Genomic DNA, 16114 nt, shown 5'->3' on the forward strand with positions numbered 1-16114 from the left:
TAAATAGTTGACAGCCCTATTTGAGAGATCCAATCAGCTAATAAAGAGAAACAACAGCCCATCATGACTTTAAGAACTGAAGGTCAGTCAGTCCTAAAAATGGCTGAAACTCTGAATGTGTGCAGTGCAGTCACAATACCCAACAAACACTACAACACAACAGGCTCACATGAGGACCGTCCCAGGAAAGGAAGACCCAGAGTCCCTCTGCTGCTGAGGATACATTCATCCGAGTCAGCAGCCTCAGACATCACAAGTTAACAGCTCCTCAGGTTAGAGCCCAGATAGATGCCACACAGAGCTCCAGTAGCGACACATCTCTACATGTTCAGAGGAGACTGTGTGAATCAGGCCTTTATGGTCAAGTAGCTGCAGAGAAACCACGACTAAGGAAAAGCAACAAGCAGAAGAGATTTGTTTGGGCCAAGAAACACAAGCAACGGACGTTAGACCAGTGGACACCTGTGCTTTGGTCTGATGGGTCGGGCCTCCAGTCGCCTGACCCAAGTTTGGGGTTTCTGTTTACAAAATTCCATCTGTGTTCATTCATAGTTTTCACGCCGTCAATGAGAACATACAATGTAAAGAGTCATGAAAATAAAGAAAAAACATTCAATGAGAAAGTGCTGAAAGCTTTGACTGAGAGTAATTATCTTGGATCTCACCCTCCTGTTTGCAGATTGTGCGAAGTCTGATCAGAAAGGCCTCAGTGTTCTTTTCTTTGCTGAGTATTTAAAATGACATGTTTTAGGGCACAAATGCTTTGGCTCACCCGACATTAACCGATGCTCCGTGGGTTCAGGCTACTGGTTATTTCCGTACAGCAAGTGGAATTTCTTAAACTTTATGTGCATCCAGCGACACACACAATGACCATTGTGTTGGGACTTCTTCTTATCCAGAGTTTGCTTCAAACTGAATCCAGTCGCCTTTATTATGAAAGGAACATTGTACTTTATATATGCAACTCAGTATTCAGTATTGTGGTTACACCCAGAAATTTGCAGACCCTGTGTATCTGGCAGCGAATATGCCATAAACCTTAAATAAATAGGCACGGTTTTCTTTTGTTTGTTTTTACATCTTACTAAAACTCCCAGACACATCCTCCCACTTCATACAGTCCAGTAATACAATATTTATTTTCAATTTAAGTGTTACATTTTGAGCAACCAACTTACAGTTGTCCTCAGCCACAAATTTAATGCAGAGAAAGTGAAAACTGTTTCAATAATGGTTGGAACAAAACCAAATCTGATTTTACAGATATATACATAATGTTTATGTACATATACTGTTACACTAGACTAAAGCTGCTTAACAGTTGAGACACTGTTGTGCAAAGGTTTGTGAGAAAACTTGGAAAAAAAACCAAAACAAAACAAGAAACACGTTTGTATCGCAACAGACAGATTATGTAAAAGACTGCAAAATTATCACTGAAGGAAGAGAAAGAAAAGGTCGGTACAAACAGAAACCTCAATCATGTATCAACTTTGCTGTAGGAATGCAGAGAAAAAGACACGTCCACCCACACTGCTGTCATGAACTCGTATTCAGGGGACCAAATAAGAGAGAGTCGTCTCACAGCTCTGAAAGGGGGGATGATGGGGATCTTTAGACTTTGTTGTCAATAACTAGACAGTATGACAACAATGATGCACTTTTTGTTTTTTGGTAGTGTGGCTACATTATATACAGTACAAATACAGGCAACTTCATCTTGTTCTCACATACCAATTTTTTTTCTCTTGGGGAGGGGGTTAAACAAAGTGGTTCCTTTCTCAGCAGCATCCGCCTGATGAAGTCTTGACAGTAGTGCCTGGAGTCAGCTTGACGTTGGGCTTCTCCCCTCCTCCGGCTGTGGCCCCCGGGCCCATCCTCTTCTTGATTTCAGCAGCCATGGTCATGAAGGCCTGCTCCACATTTGTGGCATTCTTTGCGCTGGTTTCCAAAAAGGGGATTCCCAAAGAGTCTGCAAATTCCTGGATACAACAGAGGGACAGAGTCAGAGTCACTTACCTAAGAAAGTAGTGTGTGTCATATATACATATATGCACACACACACACCTGCTCCGCCTGTCAGGTGTCAAGCCCACTTTATGCAATGACTGATCATGTGTCTGAAGGTAAGAAGCTTCGCCTCTTATCTATGTGCACCATTAATGTAAACTATGACCCCAGCGCTTTAACCCGGTTTCAGTGAAACCTTTATAAGTCACTTATTCATTTGGGATTTTGTTTATGCAGCTGAAAGCACCCAAACTACTTGGCTAAGTTTCACGGAGACGGTTACATCCAGGGGCTCTGTGAAGTGCATTTCTCATTAGAGCCTTACCTTAATGCTAATCATCTTAAATAAGTAGTCATTCAATGAATGTCCTGCATGTTACACTAACCTCAAGATGGTTTTGGCAAGCTACGTGAGGAAACTTTACCTTTGCTGTTGTGTAGTCCACCACTTTCTTTGTCGTCAGGTCACACTTGTTCCCAACCAGTAGCTTGTTGACATTTTCACTGGCGTAGCGGTCAATCTCCTGGAGCCATTGTTTGACATTATTGAAGGACTCCTGGGACAAGAAACCGATAAACCTGAGCAGTGAGGTTTGAACTTTGGACATTAGACAGAAGATCACAGGAGACGCTCTACGATAGACATGATTTCAACTTAGCCAGTCGTCAAATGTGTACAAAGAGGAATGCTTTCTCATTTCTCTGAGGGCAGCATGGCTACACTGTATACTCTGATCAGCGCCATCTTTAATGACTCTCAGCTCATGAAATGGAAACACGGTGGTTGTCTTATTTCTTTGGACCTCAGGAGTCCAGAAACAAAGCAGTCAGATTGTGTTTTGTCATTTAGACAGTAGATGATTAAACTTCATAGTTTATTCTACACAAATGATCAGTGCTGCTGAAAAACATGGATGTATTACGTGTGTGAATTATGTGTCGTTTGACTGACCTGATCTGTGACATCATACACTACGATGATACCATGAGCACCTCTGTAGTAGCTGGACGTGATTGTACGAAACCTTTCCTGTCCCGCTGTATCCCACTGTGAAAGCATAAAGATTATCCGGTTGGTAACTGACTGTGCATGAACACAGACAAAGAGAACACACAAAATAACAATACAATTATCTCTACACTGAAAAATTCACTGGACAAGAATTTCTAATAGCAACAAAAATACAAGAATACAAGCGTCGAGTTGTTAGGTCATCCACTCGTCATGTGGTTTGTAATTAAAGTTGTCATGTTCTTGTTTTTCCTTCTTGTGAGTATCCATGCACAAAATGAAATTAAAAATAGCGTGTTTGTTCTAAAGCCTAATATAGATTTTCCACTGTTGTTGTCAGTAATCTAAAAAAAAGTACAAGCAGCAGCTTGGAAACAAGACGTAGCAGTAAGTTAGACTAAAGAGCGCACCGTCTTTCATACGAGAAGAAAATAATAGGAAATTAACACAGTTATGGCAGACTAATCTCTTCATGTTTCTGGTTGCACAAATTTCCAAACACAGACATGAAAATGAACTGAAAGATGGTGACTGACGGACATGAAGGAGAGTACTTACAATCTGAAGTTTAATGGTCTTTCCATCTAATTCTATAGTTCGTATTTTGAAATCCACACCAATAGTGCTTATGTAACTTTCTGTGTATGTGTCATCCTGCAAAAAGAAACAAAGTTAATTAGATGATCCATACATCCTGCTCACTTTGTGCTTCAGGATACACACATATACACACACCCATCTAACTCTAGGACATAGTAGCCAAGGCAGGGCTGCTCAATTATGGCAAAAATCATAACTTATTACTTGAGACAATATTAGGATCACAATTAACAAACAAGACTTTTGTAGGACAGAGGAAGCTCCGGTGTCCCAGTTTTAGACTGGGACATAAACACAGCCTACATTTGAGGATCTGTGCAAAGTTGGCAGTGTGACATTCATCTCAAAACCTTACACAGGCATGTGATGCGATCTGTGCGTATCAGGCGATGCTGCACACAGACTGAAGGTTTCGTAGTGAGAGAAATGTTGCGTGGAGGGATTTCTGATTTACGAATCTGAAGTTACTTAATTGTGCATAAACAGGTTGGACGTACGCATTTGTAAAAACGTTTTATATGTGGTCAAAACGCTCTGTGTTTGTGTACGAATCGGAACACTCATTTGTGAGTCCTCAAAAGTTCCACACAAATCAGTGTACACATGTGTAATCTTAGTTTATGTTTGTGGCTCATTTAGTGTGTGTTTGTAACACTTCTAAGGTAAATTTCTCCACATAAGAAAAAGTTGCTAAATTTATCAACTAAAACCAGAGTTATGATCAAAATGAATTCATCACATTCACTTTTTTATTTTTAGAAACGCTGGAAGCCAAAATCGTAACTTTGAGTAACGATTGCTCTACCCAAAAAATGGAGCATGTTACAATGAATGTTACAAACAAGACCATTGTTTTTATTTTTAAATAAATACTTTTAAGAAACTGCAATAAGTTAATAAAACTACTATTGTGCAGAAGGATTTAAGATTATCCAAGTGAAAACATTTTTCAAAGGACTGCATGAAGCCAACACTGTGACACTGAGACAGTTTACGTCAAATGGACTTCAAGAAACACTCTTTATTTGCTTTTGGGGCAAAACTTACTGCAAATCGAAGAAGAAGGCAGGACTTTCCAACACCAGAGTCACCAATCAGGAGTAGCTTGAATAAATAGTCACTGTAAGGGAAGGGCACAAATAAAACCTCTAGTTTGAAGATATTATTCATGCTGCCATAGTAAGGAAACACACAAGAACCATTCAGGATATCATGCTTCTTATTCATAAGGTTGCTCTGACCAACACTCAGTTTCAGTTCCATCTAAACATCTTCTTAGATGACAGGTTACATTTTATGAGCAAATCATGAAACATGACAAGCATCCCTGCTGAACTCTCCCAGATCTACAGAAGTAAGCGTGCTAACGCTTCTTCTCCATTAGTGCCAACTCAGCTCGACTCAACTTGATTTTAGGGTTTTCTGTTAGGTGCTAGGTTTTAGTTTCTACTCGACTTCAAAGGGAACCAAGTCAACTTGAAAATGTGATGCCGACAGACTGTGTGCCACCGACTGGCCGATCACTGGTGTCATTCAATGAAACCACATGTGGCGGGGCGTGGTTTGCAATGCTGCTGCAGGTGCAATGGAAGCACCTGCGTGGCATCTGCAATCATGCCTCAGCCGGCTGAAAAGTTTGGAGTTTTGAGTTAAGGTTGTTGTTATTTTGAGCTGGCAGCTGCATGTGTTTAGCAACCGTTACTGTGGGTTAATAAAGATGATCAAAATGCCACTGGGTCTATCGTGCATGTTTACAGTGATGCTGGAACCCAGGATGGGGGGCACAGCAGACCCACAACTGGGCCAGCAAGGCGGGGAGCTGGAATAACTACGGGTCCAGACTGAGCTCCACTTGCGGAAGATAGGGGCCTCGCTGGCACCACCGCCAACCCCACCAGTGTGCTCCACGGCGCGGGAGTGGAGGAGATCCGGCGCCTGTGCCAGCCCCAAGGGTGTGACCAGCCAGCACGCAGCCTGCTGCAGCGCCCGTTCACACCCCTTGCATGGGAGCCGTTGGGGCTCGGCAGGGGCTGGTGCCCGTTCCTGCACCCCGGAAGAAGGCCGAGGAGACCAACTCAGCCTGGGCCACAGTGCAGAGCGCCAGAGGCACCATGTGGGGAGCTGCTCCAGGCGGGAGCAGCGGAGGCACCGTGGGAGGAGCTGGAAGTGGCGTAAGCACCGTGCGGGGAGCTGATCCAACTGGGAGACGCAGCGGTGGAGGCGCCGTGTGAGGAGATGGAGCTGCCCCTGCCAGGGGAGTCTGCGCAACCTAAGCCCGAGGTCGGCGGGCTGGGTAGACCGGTGTCAAGCACGCTGGTGTGGTGCGTCCTGCTTGAAGCCTGCCCAGCTGCACGTGAGCCCCGGCTCACTGCCACGCCTGCTGCACCACTGCTTGCCACATTGGTGGCCCCCGGTCCAGCTCCGGGGCTGCTGCTGGATACGTGGGCGACCCCCGGACCCACCTCAGCACCAGCGCGAGGCGTGTTTGCGATGCCTTGCCACACACCCCGATGTGCGATGGACGCACCTGCACGCCATCTGCAATCACGCCTTGCCGGCTTAAAAGTTCGGAGTTTTGAGCTAACGTTGTTGTTATGTTGAGCTGGCAGCGGGACAGCTGCAGCTGTGTGCGTTTAGCAACCGTAACCGTGGCTTAATAAAGATGGTCAAAACGCCACTGGGTCATGCATGTTTACACCACCATTTTTGAAACCCGGCAATGAGACATGGCTGCACATAAAGCCATACACCAAGCATCAGGTATATCATTGCCTCAACATCCTCTGTGTTGCGTTATTGCCACATACAAATGACGTCATGGGGCTGCCTTGCTTTAACAACCCCACACACACTGAGATGGTGTTTATTTTTAATGGTAAATGAGTGAAGCCGAGTAGTTTAGCGTTGAGTAGGTACTAGTGGAAGAAGTACATGTAACTGTGTGACTTAACACATGAAACCAACTCTCAGGATCAATAAATGCACTGGTTGTTAGATAGCTCCTCATTCACACAAGCACTTTTTTCTATGCAAGTGCTTTCACACACATTCACACTTTAACAGATACATTGAAAAGCAACTTGGGCTTAGTGTGTTGGCGCAGCCAGTCATCGAACCACCCTGTGTGAAGTTAACTGTGGAGAGTGGGTAACAGACTCTCCATTTTCATTCGCCAAAAACCCTGCTGAGGCACATGACAAACGACATACTATGGGTAGAGAATTCAACCCTATCAACCAAATGAATCATCTTAAAAATGCAACAAAGGCAGGTCTGAAAGCAAACTTTAAACAGGAGGCTTCAGTCTTTTTTTGTTTCATCCATTTTAACAGAGACTCTCCAGTTCAATTCAATTTATACAGCACCAAATCACAACAAAGTTCCTCAAGGTGTTTTATATTAGCAAGGTAAAGAGTCTCAATAACACAGAAAAAACCATCACAATCAGACAACCCCCTGAGTAAGCACTTGACGACAGCGGGAAGGAAAATCGTCCTTTTAACAGGAAGAAACCTCCAGCAGGATCAGGATCAGGGAGGGGCGGGGCCATCGGTCAAGAGTGATTGGAGGAGAGGGCAGGAAGCCACTGGAAAAAGACATTCAACAAGGATCTATATCTTATGTATCTATATGTATCGATATTTATGATATTTATAATATCAAGTCAGGCATTCCTTTTGTCACACAATAAATGTACTTTATATTATTTTCAATCTGTGGATTATTGATAAAACACTTACATTCAGTGGAACATAAAATTTAGCAAAGTTATTAACAATTAATAATTTACCAGTGAATAAACTCAATAATAGCCACAGTCAGTCTTTTTATATTTCATGAACAGCAACAGCATAAATGCAGAACTTTATTCTCTCAGTATCTCAGTCAGTGTTATCCTGCTTTTGAGGATCTCACTTCTTTACTTTCTCATTGTAATAAATTCCAATCATTCCCTCTTCGTTAAGCCTGTGACTATGAACAATGGTGGTTCCTGTGAAAGGCTAACTGCACTGCTCAACACAACTCTGGCAGCAAACTGACCAGAAAAAAGAATATGAAAAACTTTGGGGTTCAAACTATTGACTCCCATTACAATCAGTCTCCTTGCTTAAAGAGTCAAACTGTGTGATTTAGACCTTCCTAAAGTACTTGCTTGACATTTTAACCAGAAAGTCTGTATTCATGCATAGAATTCCAAGTTTCCTCGTAACCTGGGGTGAAGATACATTCTTTTCATTTTTAAACTGATGAGCTTGACCCAAATATCTAGCCTATACCAAGAAAGTGAATCACAAGATTAAGGACTCAACTGAGGTGTACACAGTTATTACTTAACTGTCACTTTGAAAACTATATTTAACAGGAGCTCTGTGTAACAGTTTATTAGAAAGAGGAAAAAATCAACAATCAGCCCATGTGAACATTTACAAATGAAAAACATAAGACTGATCCAAAGCTTAAGGAACTAATACTCAAAACTGCAGCGTGGAAGTCTGTCCTGCATCATGTGACCAACACATGACTGGGACTGTGAAAGGAGCGTTAAAGCACAACCAGGCTATAAGACTGAAAACTGACTCATAGACAGCAAAGACCAAAACCAACAATTAGCACGTAAACAGTGGATCCATTCACACAGCACGTGCTGTATACAATAACCAGATCAGCAACAGGTCATGTATGCTAAGGTAAATTATTTAGGGAACCGTAATGACAAGTTGATGAATTTAGAAAAAATGCGGGTGATGGCTCAATAATATAACTTTAACCAGATTAAAGAAGCTGTTAAGCATAACAAAAGCGGTTACTTTTTTCCTTCCTGCATCTGAAACACCGGGAACCAACACCAGAGTCTCTACGGGTGCTGGCCTAACAGCTGGCTAGCACTGTGACAATCTATAAGACACCATTGCTTCACGTGAACATAGAGTGTTAAGAGTACAGTATCGGCCTGGACACACATGGACATTTCGGCTAGGATCAGCTGATGTTCCTAGCTAACCTAGCTCAACTGCTAGGCTACAACTCAACATCAAGTTATTTGCCAACGCCAACTTACTTGTTAGCGCAGAGCTAGTCTTAGCTAGCTGACCAAAATGTAACACAACTTTATGTTTACGTGTAAGAATGATACTTACTATTCTGGATTCATTGTTGACTCGTTGAATAGTGTATCTCTTCAAGTGAATGTCCCCTTTGTTTCTGTCTAAAGATAAACAGCGTTCGTTACGACTAGCTTACTCTGGTTTCCAAACCAAAACCGGTTAGCTGTTCCTCAGTAAAAATCCAAAATGGCTGCAACGTCCACCAGGAAACAGCTAACATTAGCCAACTGTGTCAGCCGAGTCAGGGGTAACACAAATTACGAAACCCGCTTTCACGAATAAAACAGACCTATATTTCGTTTTACAGCGGTAACGCTAAGGTGAACAAACAGGCGATATGGGCAGACGTCTGGCTAACCGGCCTTTTCTCTCCCTCCAGCTGAGTATGTGTCGTTACCGCAACAGCGAACTGTCAAGCTCCGTAGGAGGGATTACATCATTTAGTGAAACGTGGCAAAGAGGAGTCAACCTGTGCACCGTGTCAAACTACAAATGATACACAACTTCCGGGAAAATACTTCAGTGTAAACCATAAACCTGGATGTTGAACTATTTGTTTATTTACGAAGAACTTATAATATTTTATGGAGTCAATGGACAGATCGGTCATGAATGCTGCATGAATGCAGCTTCGCACTCTGCACCAACGCGCAGTGCTGCATGCCTTGTTTTGGTTTGTCATTGTGTTGTCGATATTATCAGATTATTCTGTTATGTACAACGAAAGCAAAGAATAAAACGATCTATATAAGTTTATTTATAACGTTATGATTCTCTCTTCCGGTCACATACCGATTTATTGTATCAAACTTGACAATAAACTCGACTGTATGTTTCCTTCTGCTGTTACGTCCCAGGCAGCACATTTATTTGATTGTTTCTAGCAGACACACGCAGCAGTGCTATTATTATAAATAAAATACAAGTTCTATATTAGAAGTTAATAAACAATGACAGAAAGAAGACTTCCTTTATTCCAGAAACTTCTGTCCTCCTGAGTTCATGAGTGTGTCACGAGTCACGGCTGTGTCATCACTTCGCGCTGAGGAAATACATGTGATTAAAAACACTGGTGATCATGTCACCACATGCAGTTAGGCTACAAGAGCCACTTGTTTAAGTTACAAACGTTTTTCCACGAGCTGTAAGTAAATACTGTGTGTTTTGTTTGATCTTTAAGACCAATCGCTACTAAAGTATCCACATCAGCTGTTTCAGTTCTCAGCGCTTCCTTTATTTCTCCTTTTATCATAGGATACAGTGAGCTATCCTTGATGAAAGGGGAGGAGAAAACGCAGTCCCATAGTTCATTGCGGCGCACAACTCGTCGTAATGAACAAAGTGGCGCAGATGATGTAAATATTCATTGTAACTGCGTTTTATTTAACGTCATAACCTGTTGATATGTTATAAGATTTGTTAAACAGCTGAACCCTGACCATCACACTACTGGAGTAGAAACTGGTTGTTGAATTGAAAGATTATGGTCTATAAACTGATAACACAGGTTTGTATAATCAGTTTTCATTACAGCTGAGCTTTGCTGCAGTCTGCAGGATTCATTTGTACTTCGTTACAGGTCAGTTAGGATAAGTAATAAATGGAAGGACGTTTGACCTCAGTCATAGAAAGTATAGCAGTAGGTTATCACATAAAATGGAAAAAGCAGTCACAGTTAACATTTACTTGACCCACGACAGCCGTGCTCAGACTGATGACCTGTCCACGGGGTACCTCATCTCTCAGCCTATGCTAGCTGGGTAGGCTCCGCCCCCCCGTGATTCTCATAAGGATAAGTGGAAGAGGATGGATGATCTGCATTTTCTTTATTATGTTGATTGTTTTCATTTCTCCTTTCATAAATGCCAGTCTGATGCTAAATGAGGCAATAAATGAAGCACTGGTGCTCCTTTCATTAGTAATAGAGAACTGGAATAGCTCCATTTATGGTCCCCAGGCAGATGGTCACTGGTCATGGCAGATGATCGCCCCTCCCTGAGCCTGGTTCTTCCAGGGAGGTTTCTTCCTGTCCAGGGAGGATTCTTCCTGTCCAGGGAGGTTTCTTCCTGTCCAGGGATGTTTTCAAGTGTGTGTGTGTGCGTGGGGGGTGTCATATGTTGGAGTTTTCACCATTTTCTTTATTATGTCAGGGTCTTTACCTGTATAAAGTGCATTGAGTCACCTTTTGTTGTGATTTGGAGCTATATAAACCAAATCTCTGTCAGCACTCTTGCTACAGCAACTGAAGGCTTTTCAGGGAGTTTTTAGTCCAGCCGAAAAGTAATATATACAATAATTAATTTCTCATCATCACTCTAAGACAGGATATTTCTAATTTTAGAGATGTTGCACAAATGGAAGAAAGCAGTCTTACATATTTGTTTAATATGTGCGTTGAAGGACATGTCCTGGTCAACAATGACTCCAAGGTTCCTCACAGTGTTACTGGAGGCCGAGGTAATGCCATCCAGAGTAAGAATCTGCTTAGATACCATATTTCTAAGCTTTTCAGCGCCGAGTACAATAACCTCAGTTTGATATGAATTTAAAAGCAGAAAATTAGAGGTCCGCCCAAAAGGCCATTCCTTTACAACTTTAAGACATTCCTGCAGTTCAGTTAATTGGTGTGTGTTATCTGGCTTCAACATAGATAGTGTTGGGTATAATTTGCATAGCAGTGAAAATGAGTCAGAGAGATAAGATGACTCCACCATCAGCATCCATAAGAAGATCACTTTACACCTTCACTAAAGCTGAACGGACGGCAGTCGGTGAGCTGGTCCTGACTGTTGTCTGTGCGTATGCGTTTGTGACAGTTCAGAGTACACGACCTCATTGGGATCCTTCGTGGTACTTTAGAGCGCTCCCATCATAATGGCAACGACAGTAAGACCTGGAGGGCCAATGAGGTGAATGACCTGGCAGATCTGAACCAGAGAGGTGTTCTGCTCCTGGACTGCAGTGCAAACAGCATTGTCTCAGATCTGTGGCCACCTTGATGCTTTGGAGGAAGTAATTGCCAAAGTTAACTATCAATTGGAGAAAAACAGTCTAAATAAATATCAGTGGTTGAAAGTCGCTCTACATAATGTTACATCTATGAAATTGTTATTTTTTTCTCTAATGGTTAAAATTATATTTGTGAAGGAGTCATTAAAGTCATTACTAATTAAAGTTGAAGGGATGGTTGGCTCAACAGAGCTCTGACTTTTTGTCAGCCTGGCTACAGTGCTGAAGAGAAACCTGGGTTGTTCTTATTTTCTTCAATCAGTGAGGCGTAGTACGACGTTCTGGCTTTGCTGAGGGCTTTCTTATAAAGCAGCAAACTATTTCTCCAGGCTAAATGATGATGAAATTAGCCAGACACCATTTCCTCTGCTTTAAGGTGTGTGTTTGAGAGCTGCATCATGGAGTACAGTACTTTTGATGTGAGGCTTTTTCAGAAGAGCTACAGTATCCAGAGTCGCAGTGAAGAAGTTAAATTATTAACAAGATGAGCAACTTCTGTGTGAGTTCAGGTATCTGCTCTGCTCTGTGTTGGGACATGGATCTAAAGAAGATAACAGTGGAGGAAGACTGATATTAATTTATGCATTTTTATTTCTGTCAAATCATGTTTTGTGAATTGCTTTTGCTATTGTACCCGACCTTTACACACAAGAGCAACTTTTGACACATTAAAAGCCATGACAGTTAAACATGTGAGCTGGTCACTACTACACTGGTAACTGTCAGTCTGAGTGACATCAGCAACTCTCTCAAGGAACTGATAGTGTTTAAATATATGCAAATGAGAAAAGTGATGAATAAATATGAAATATAGTTTCTGCTTTGTTATGTAGAGGCCAGGACACGTGATCATGTGTATAAGGGGTGCAATGCTCGCATGTTTCGCAGTACTGGTTTGTGAATAATGTGCACAGAGTCAGAGGATCAGGCTGCAATGCTGCCAGTTTGCTGTGCAGAGCCGAATCATCAACCATTTAAACAATATTCACATGTGCTCTGTGTGTATTGAAAGTTGGATTTATCAGATTTTTCTGTGCTCTGGTGTTTTCTTGTTGTCTGAAAGATAAAAAGCAACTGGGAATGTAGAACTTTATCTTTTGTATATGACAGCTTTGTACTGAGCTCTAAATATGTGATCACAAGCAACAAACAGATAATAACAGACTTTTAAAACCAGGGTGTGTGAATGCTGATTTATCTTTTTATTTATGTATTTGTCTTTAATCCTACGGTAACACAGGTTGTGCTGTACCAGCAAAATCATCATTAATAGATCGAACGAGTGACAGATGATCACAATTTGTCAGCTTTCCTGATGATTTGGGAGTACCCGAAGAGCCTGTGGATTTAGGTAGATGATCATTTCTCAGACTTCTGATCGAAGCTTTGTGCCTGTCTCCAATGTTTGAGGGTGAAGACGGCAAAATTTGGAACTTGATAGTACTGGTATATATTGATTTCAAGTAGGGCTGGGCGATATATCGAGTTTTTAAAAAAATATCGATATATTTTCATACGAGATATAAGATGTGACAATATCCTTTATATCGATATAGTCTATGTTACGTTATAATTATTCTTGTGGAGCCACAAGTTTGCCTCTCTTTCGTCCACTTTTGTCTCTACGCAACGTTACTCGGCCTCGCCTCTCCTTCACTGAACACAACTCCCCCTCCTCCCCCATAGCTTCACCTGCAGGCAGCGACAAGATGGACACGGCAAATCTCCGTTAGCGAGTTGTGGGGCTGGACGGCGTCAATGTGTTAGCGAGCTAACCGCGCTAACGAGCTAACCACGCTAACGACATGCAGCCCACAGGGGCTGCACGGCCTAAAATCCTTTCATTTTCTCAAAAGTTGACAGCGCGCCTTATGTATGAATTCTGGTTGTGCTTACTGACCGCGAACCGATTTTATGTGATACACGGCGCTCAGCAATCTGTCAAAAAATGTTTTAGTACGACTTTGGTAAGCTACGGAGCTGCAGCGCTTGATGGATTGTCGGAGCATTACGGCTACCGTAGTCTGGAGCCTCGCGGAGTGAGTGATACGTACTGTGCTTCAACATAATATTACCGTATTGTGTGTGTATAAGGACCATAAAGACGATTTCAAACTCAAGGCTGTTAGTCACGCAGTAGAAGTTGGGAACAGAGCAGCTGGGAAATCTGTCTTTGTTATTATGCTCAGCGTCTGTTAGTTTACATTTTGACTGCACAATTATGAGCTTTTTGTTATGCACAAAAACAACATTGTTTTCTTTTATTTATGGAGCATGATTATTTAATAAATGCTGATAATTTATTTTTGAGTAATTTCTTCATGTAAATTATGCTGTATGTAAATAAAAATGCCTGTGTGACATCTGGGACACAGTGTGACTAAGAACTCTCTTTTTGTTTTTAACTTACGGCTTTAAAACAATATCGAGATATATATCTTATATCGCCACCCAGCTAAAAAATATCGAGATATGAATTTTAGGTCATATCACCCAGCCCTAATTTCAAGTTGATATCAGGTGCTGCACTTTAAACCAGCAGTCCCCAACCCCCGGGCCTCGGACCGGTACCGGTCCGTGAGTCGTTTGGTACCGGGCCGCGAAAGTTAAGGCTCAGGTGTGAAATGTATAGTTTTCAGGGTTTTTATCGGTTTTCAGCGTTATTTTGTTATCGTTTTTATCGTTAACTCGGTTTTCCTGGGTCTTTTCACATGTGTTATGAATAAATCTTCTTTTTTTCGGTACCGGTACTAGTTTTATTTTGTTGTATTTATCGGCGACACCTTAAAGGCCGGTCCGTGAAAATATTGTCGGGCATAAACCGGTCCGTGGCGCAGAAAAGGTTGGAGACCGCTGCTTTAAACAATCATTTGTCAATATCACTTTTGTATGATCAGTTCTTGTCAAGCCTCTCGTATGGACGCAGTGTCACATACTAATTTTCACTGCTTCGAGCCACGAGGGAGAACAGGCAGAGTGAGCCCTGCACACTCTTCTCTTGCTTTGTTGATGGCCCAGATTCAGATTTAAAAAATTGGAAAAATTAAAAAGGTACAACTGATTTCCCAGTTGGTGAATATGTTATGTTATTACAACCATCTCATTCCACTCACATGAATTAGGGACTTCATTTTTTGTGTGTTTTCTATTTGCAGGTTAAAGAGTGTCAATTCTTTGCAGATCTGATCGCAGCAGCTTGTTGTGTTCCAATGCACAAAGAGGCATGTATGTGTTTACTTATTTATTATTGTTCAATAAGTGACTCAAACCCAGGCAGATTGCCTTGTTTTCTGGGTTGTTGGTGGGACATTTCTTTGTGCATAGCTAGAGCACAACAGGTGACCACATGACATGAAAAATACACATTTGGGATATACACTTGAATAATGTGAATAACCCAAATGAGCTTCCTCCGAAGGGTGGCTGGCCTCTCCCTTAGAGATAGGGTGAGAAGTTCGGCCATCCAGGAGGGGCTCAGAGTAGAGCCGCTGCTGCTCCACATCGAAAGGAGCCAGCTGAGGTGGTTCGGGCATCTGACAAGGATGCCTCCTGGGCGCCTCCTGGGTGAGGTGTTCCAGGCATGTCCCACCGGGAGGAGGCCCCGGGGCAGACCCAGGACACGCTGGAGAGATTATATCTCTCGGCTGGCCTGGGAACGCCTTGGTGTTCCCCCGGATAAGCTGGAGGAGGTGGCTGGGGAGAGGGAGGTCTGGGCTTTTCTGCTTAGGCTGCTGCCCCCGCGACCCGGCCTCGGATAAAGTGGATGAAGATGGATGGATGGGATAATGTGAATAACCTTAGCTAAATGTTTGTGATTACTTTATCTCCTTTGATCCATTCATTTTTATTTAAAAGACAAACTAAAAAAGTATATGCACCAATAAAAACACTTGTTTCCATACTTCACATTGGACCTGTCTATGCTGTGATTGGACGCTGTGTTTTTGCATTGACCTTTCAGCAAATGTTCAGATGCTCCAGGTGTTTTTACCTGTCAGATCAATTATTTTGTACAAATGTTCTCAAGGTGAATGGTAGGAGGTAAAACTAATGACAATGAATTTAAATGTAAAGATTCACTGGATCCTAACAGGGATATTATTCTGACAGTAACACGACCTGGAAGGTCGAGCTTTTAGTAATAACATAAAATGGTCACATGTTCCTAATCATGTTCAATAAAGTTTTTCATTAACTATAACTGTATAAAACTCATGAACTGGATGCAAATCTATCTGCTACGGAGCCCCGCAGGGGACATGGGAGAAAAAAAAATTAAGACGGACTTTTGCGAGATCTCGCAAAACAAACTCGCGAGTTCGCAAAACTTTTTCGAGATCTCGCAAAAGTTTTAGCCGCATTCTTCCCATTAGCT

At 42.1% G+C, this 16114-nt stretch overlaps 1 protein-coding gene and 1 long non-coding RNA gene across 2 annotated transcripts; one reads left to right on the forward strand and one right to left on the reverse strand.

Annotated features, from left to right (window-relative positions):
- Positions 1-1125: 1125 nt before the first annotated feature.
- On the reverse strand, positions 1126-9151 carry LOC146504821 (ras-related protein ORAB-1-like). Its single transcript, XM_085181876.1, has 6 exons — positions 8764-9151; positions 4673-4745; positions 3584-3679; positions 2966-3061; positions 2439-2570; positions 1126-1985 (listed from the first exon to the last, which is right to left on the reverse strand). Exons 1-6 carry the CDS (start codon positions 8775-8777, stop codon positions 1785-1787), a joined length of 612 nt encoding a protein of 203 aa, XP_085038002.1. The 5' UTR covers positions 8778-9151; the 3' UTR covers positions 1126-1784.
- Positions 9152-9740: 589 nt separating this feature from the next.
- On the forward strand, positions 9741-15984 carry LOC146504822 (uncharacterized). The gene is made up of 3 exons (XR_014877442.1): positions 9741-10748; positions 10789-15127; positions 15541-15984. It is a non-coding gene; the product is annotated as an uncharacterized LOC146504822 (long non-coding RNA).
- Positions 15985-16114: the final 130 nt, after the last annotated feature.

This window comes from Neolamprologus multifasciatus, chromosome 13, assembly GCF_963576455.1.
Source record: "Neolamprologus multifasciatus chromosome 13, fNeoMul1.2, whole genome shotgun sequence".
NCBI lineage: Eukaryota > Metazoa > Chordata > Actinopteri > Cichliformes > Cichlidae > Neolamprologus > Neolamprologus multifasciatus.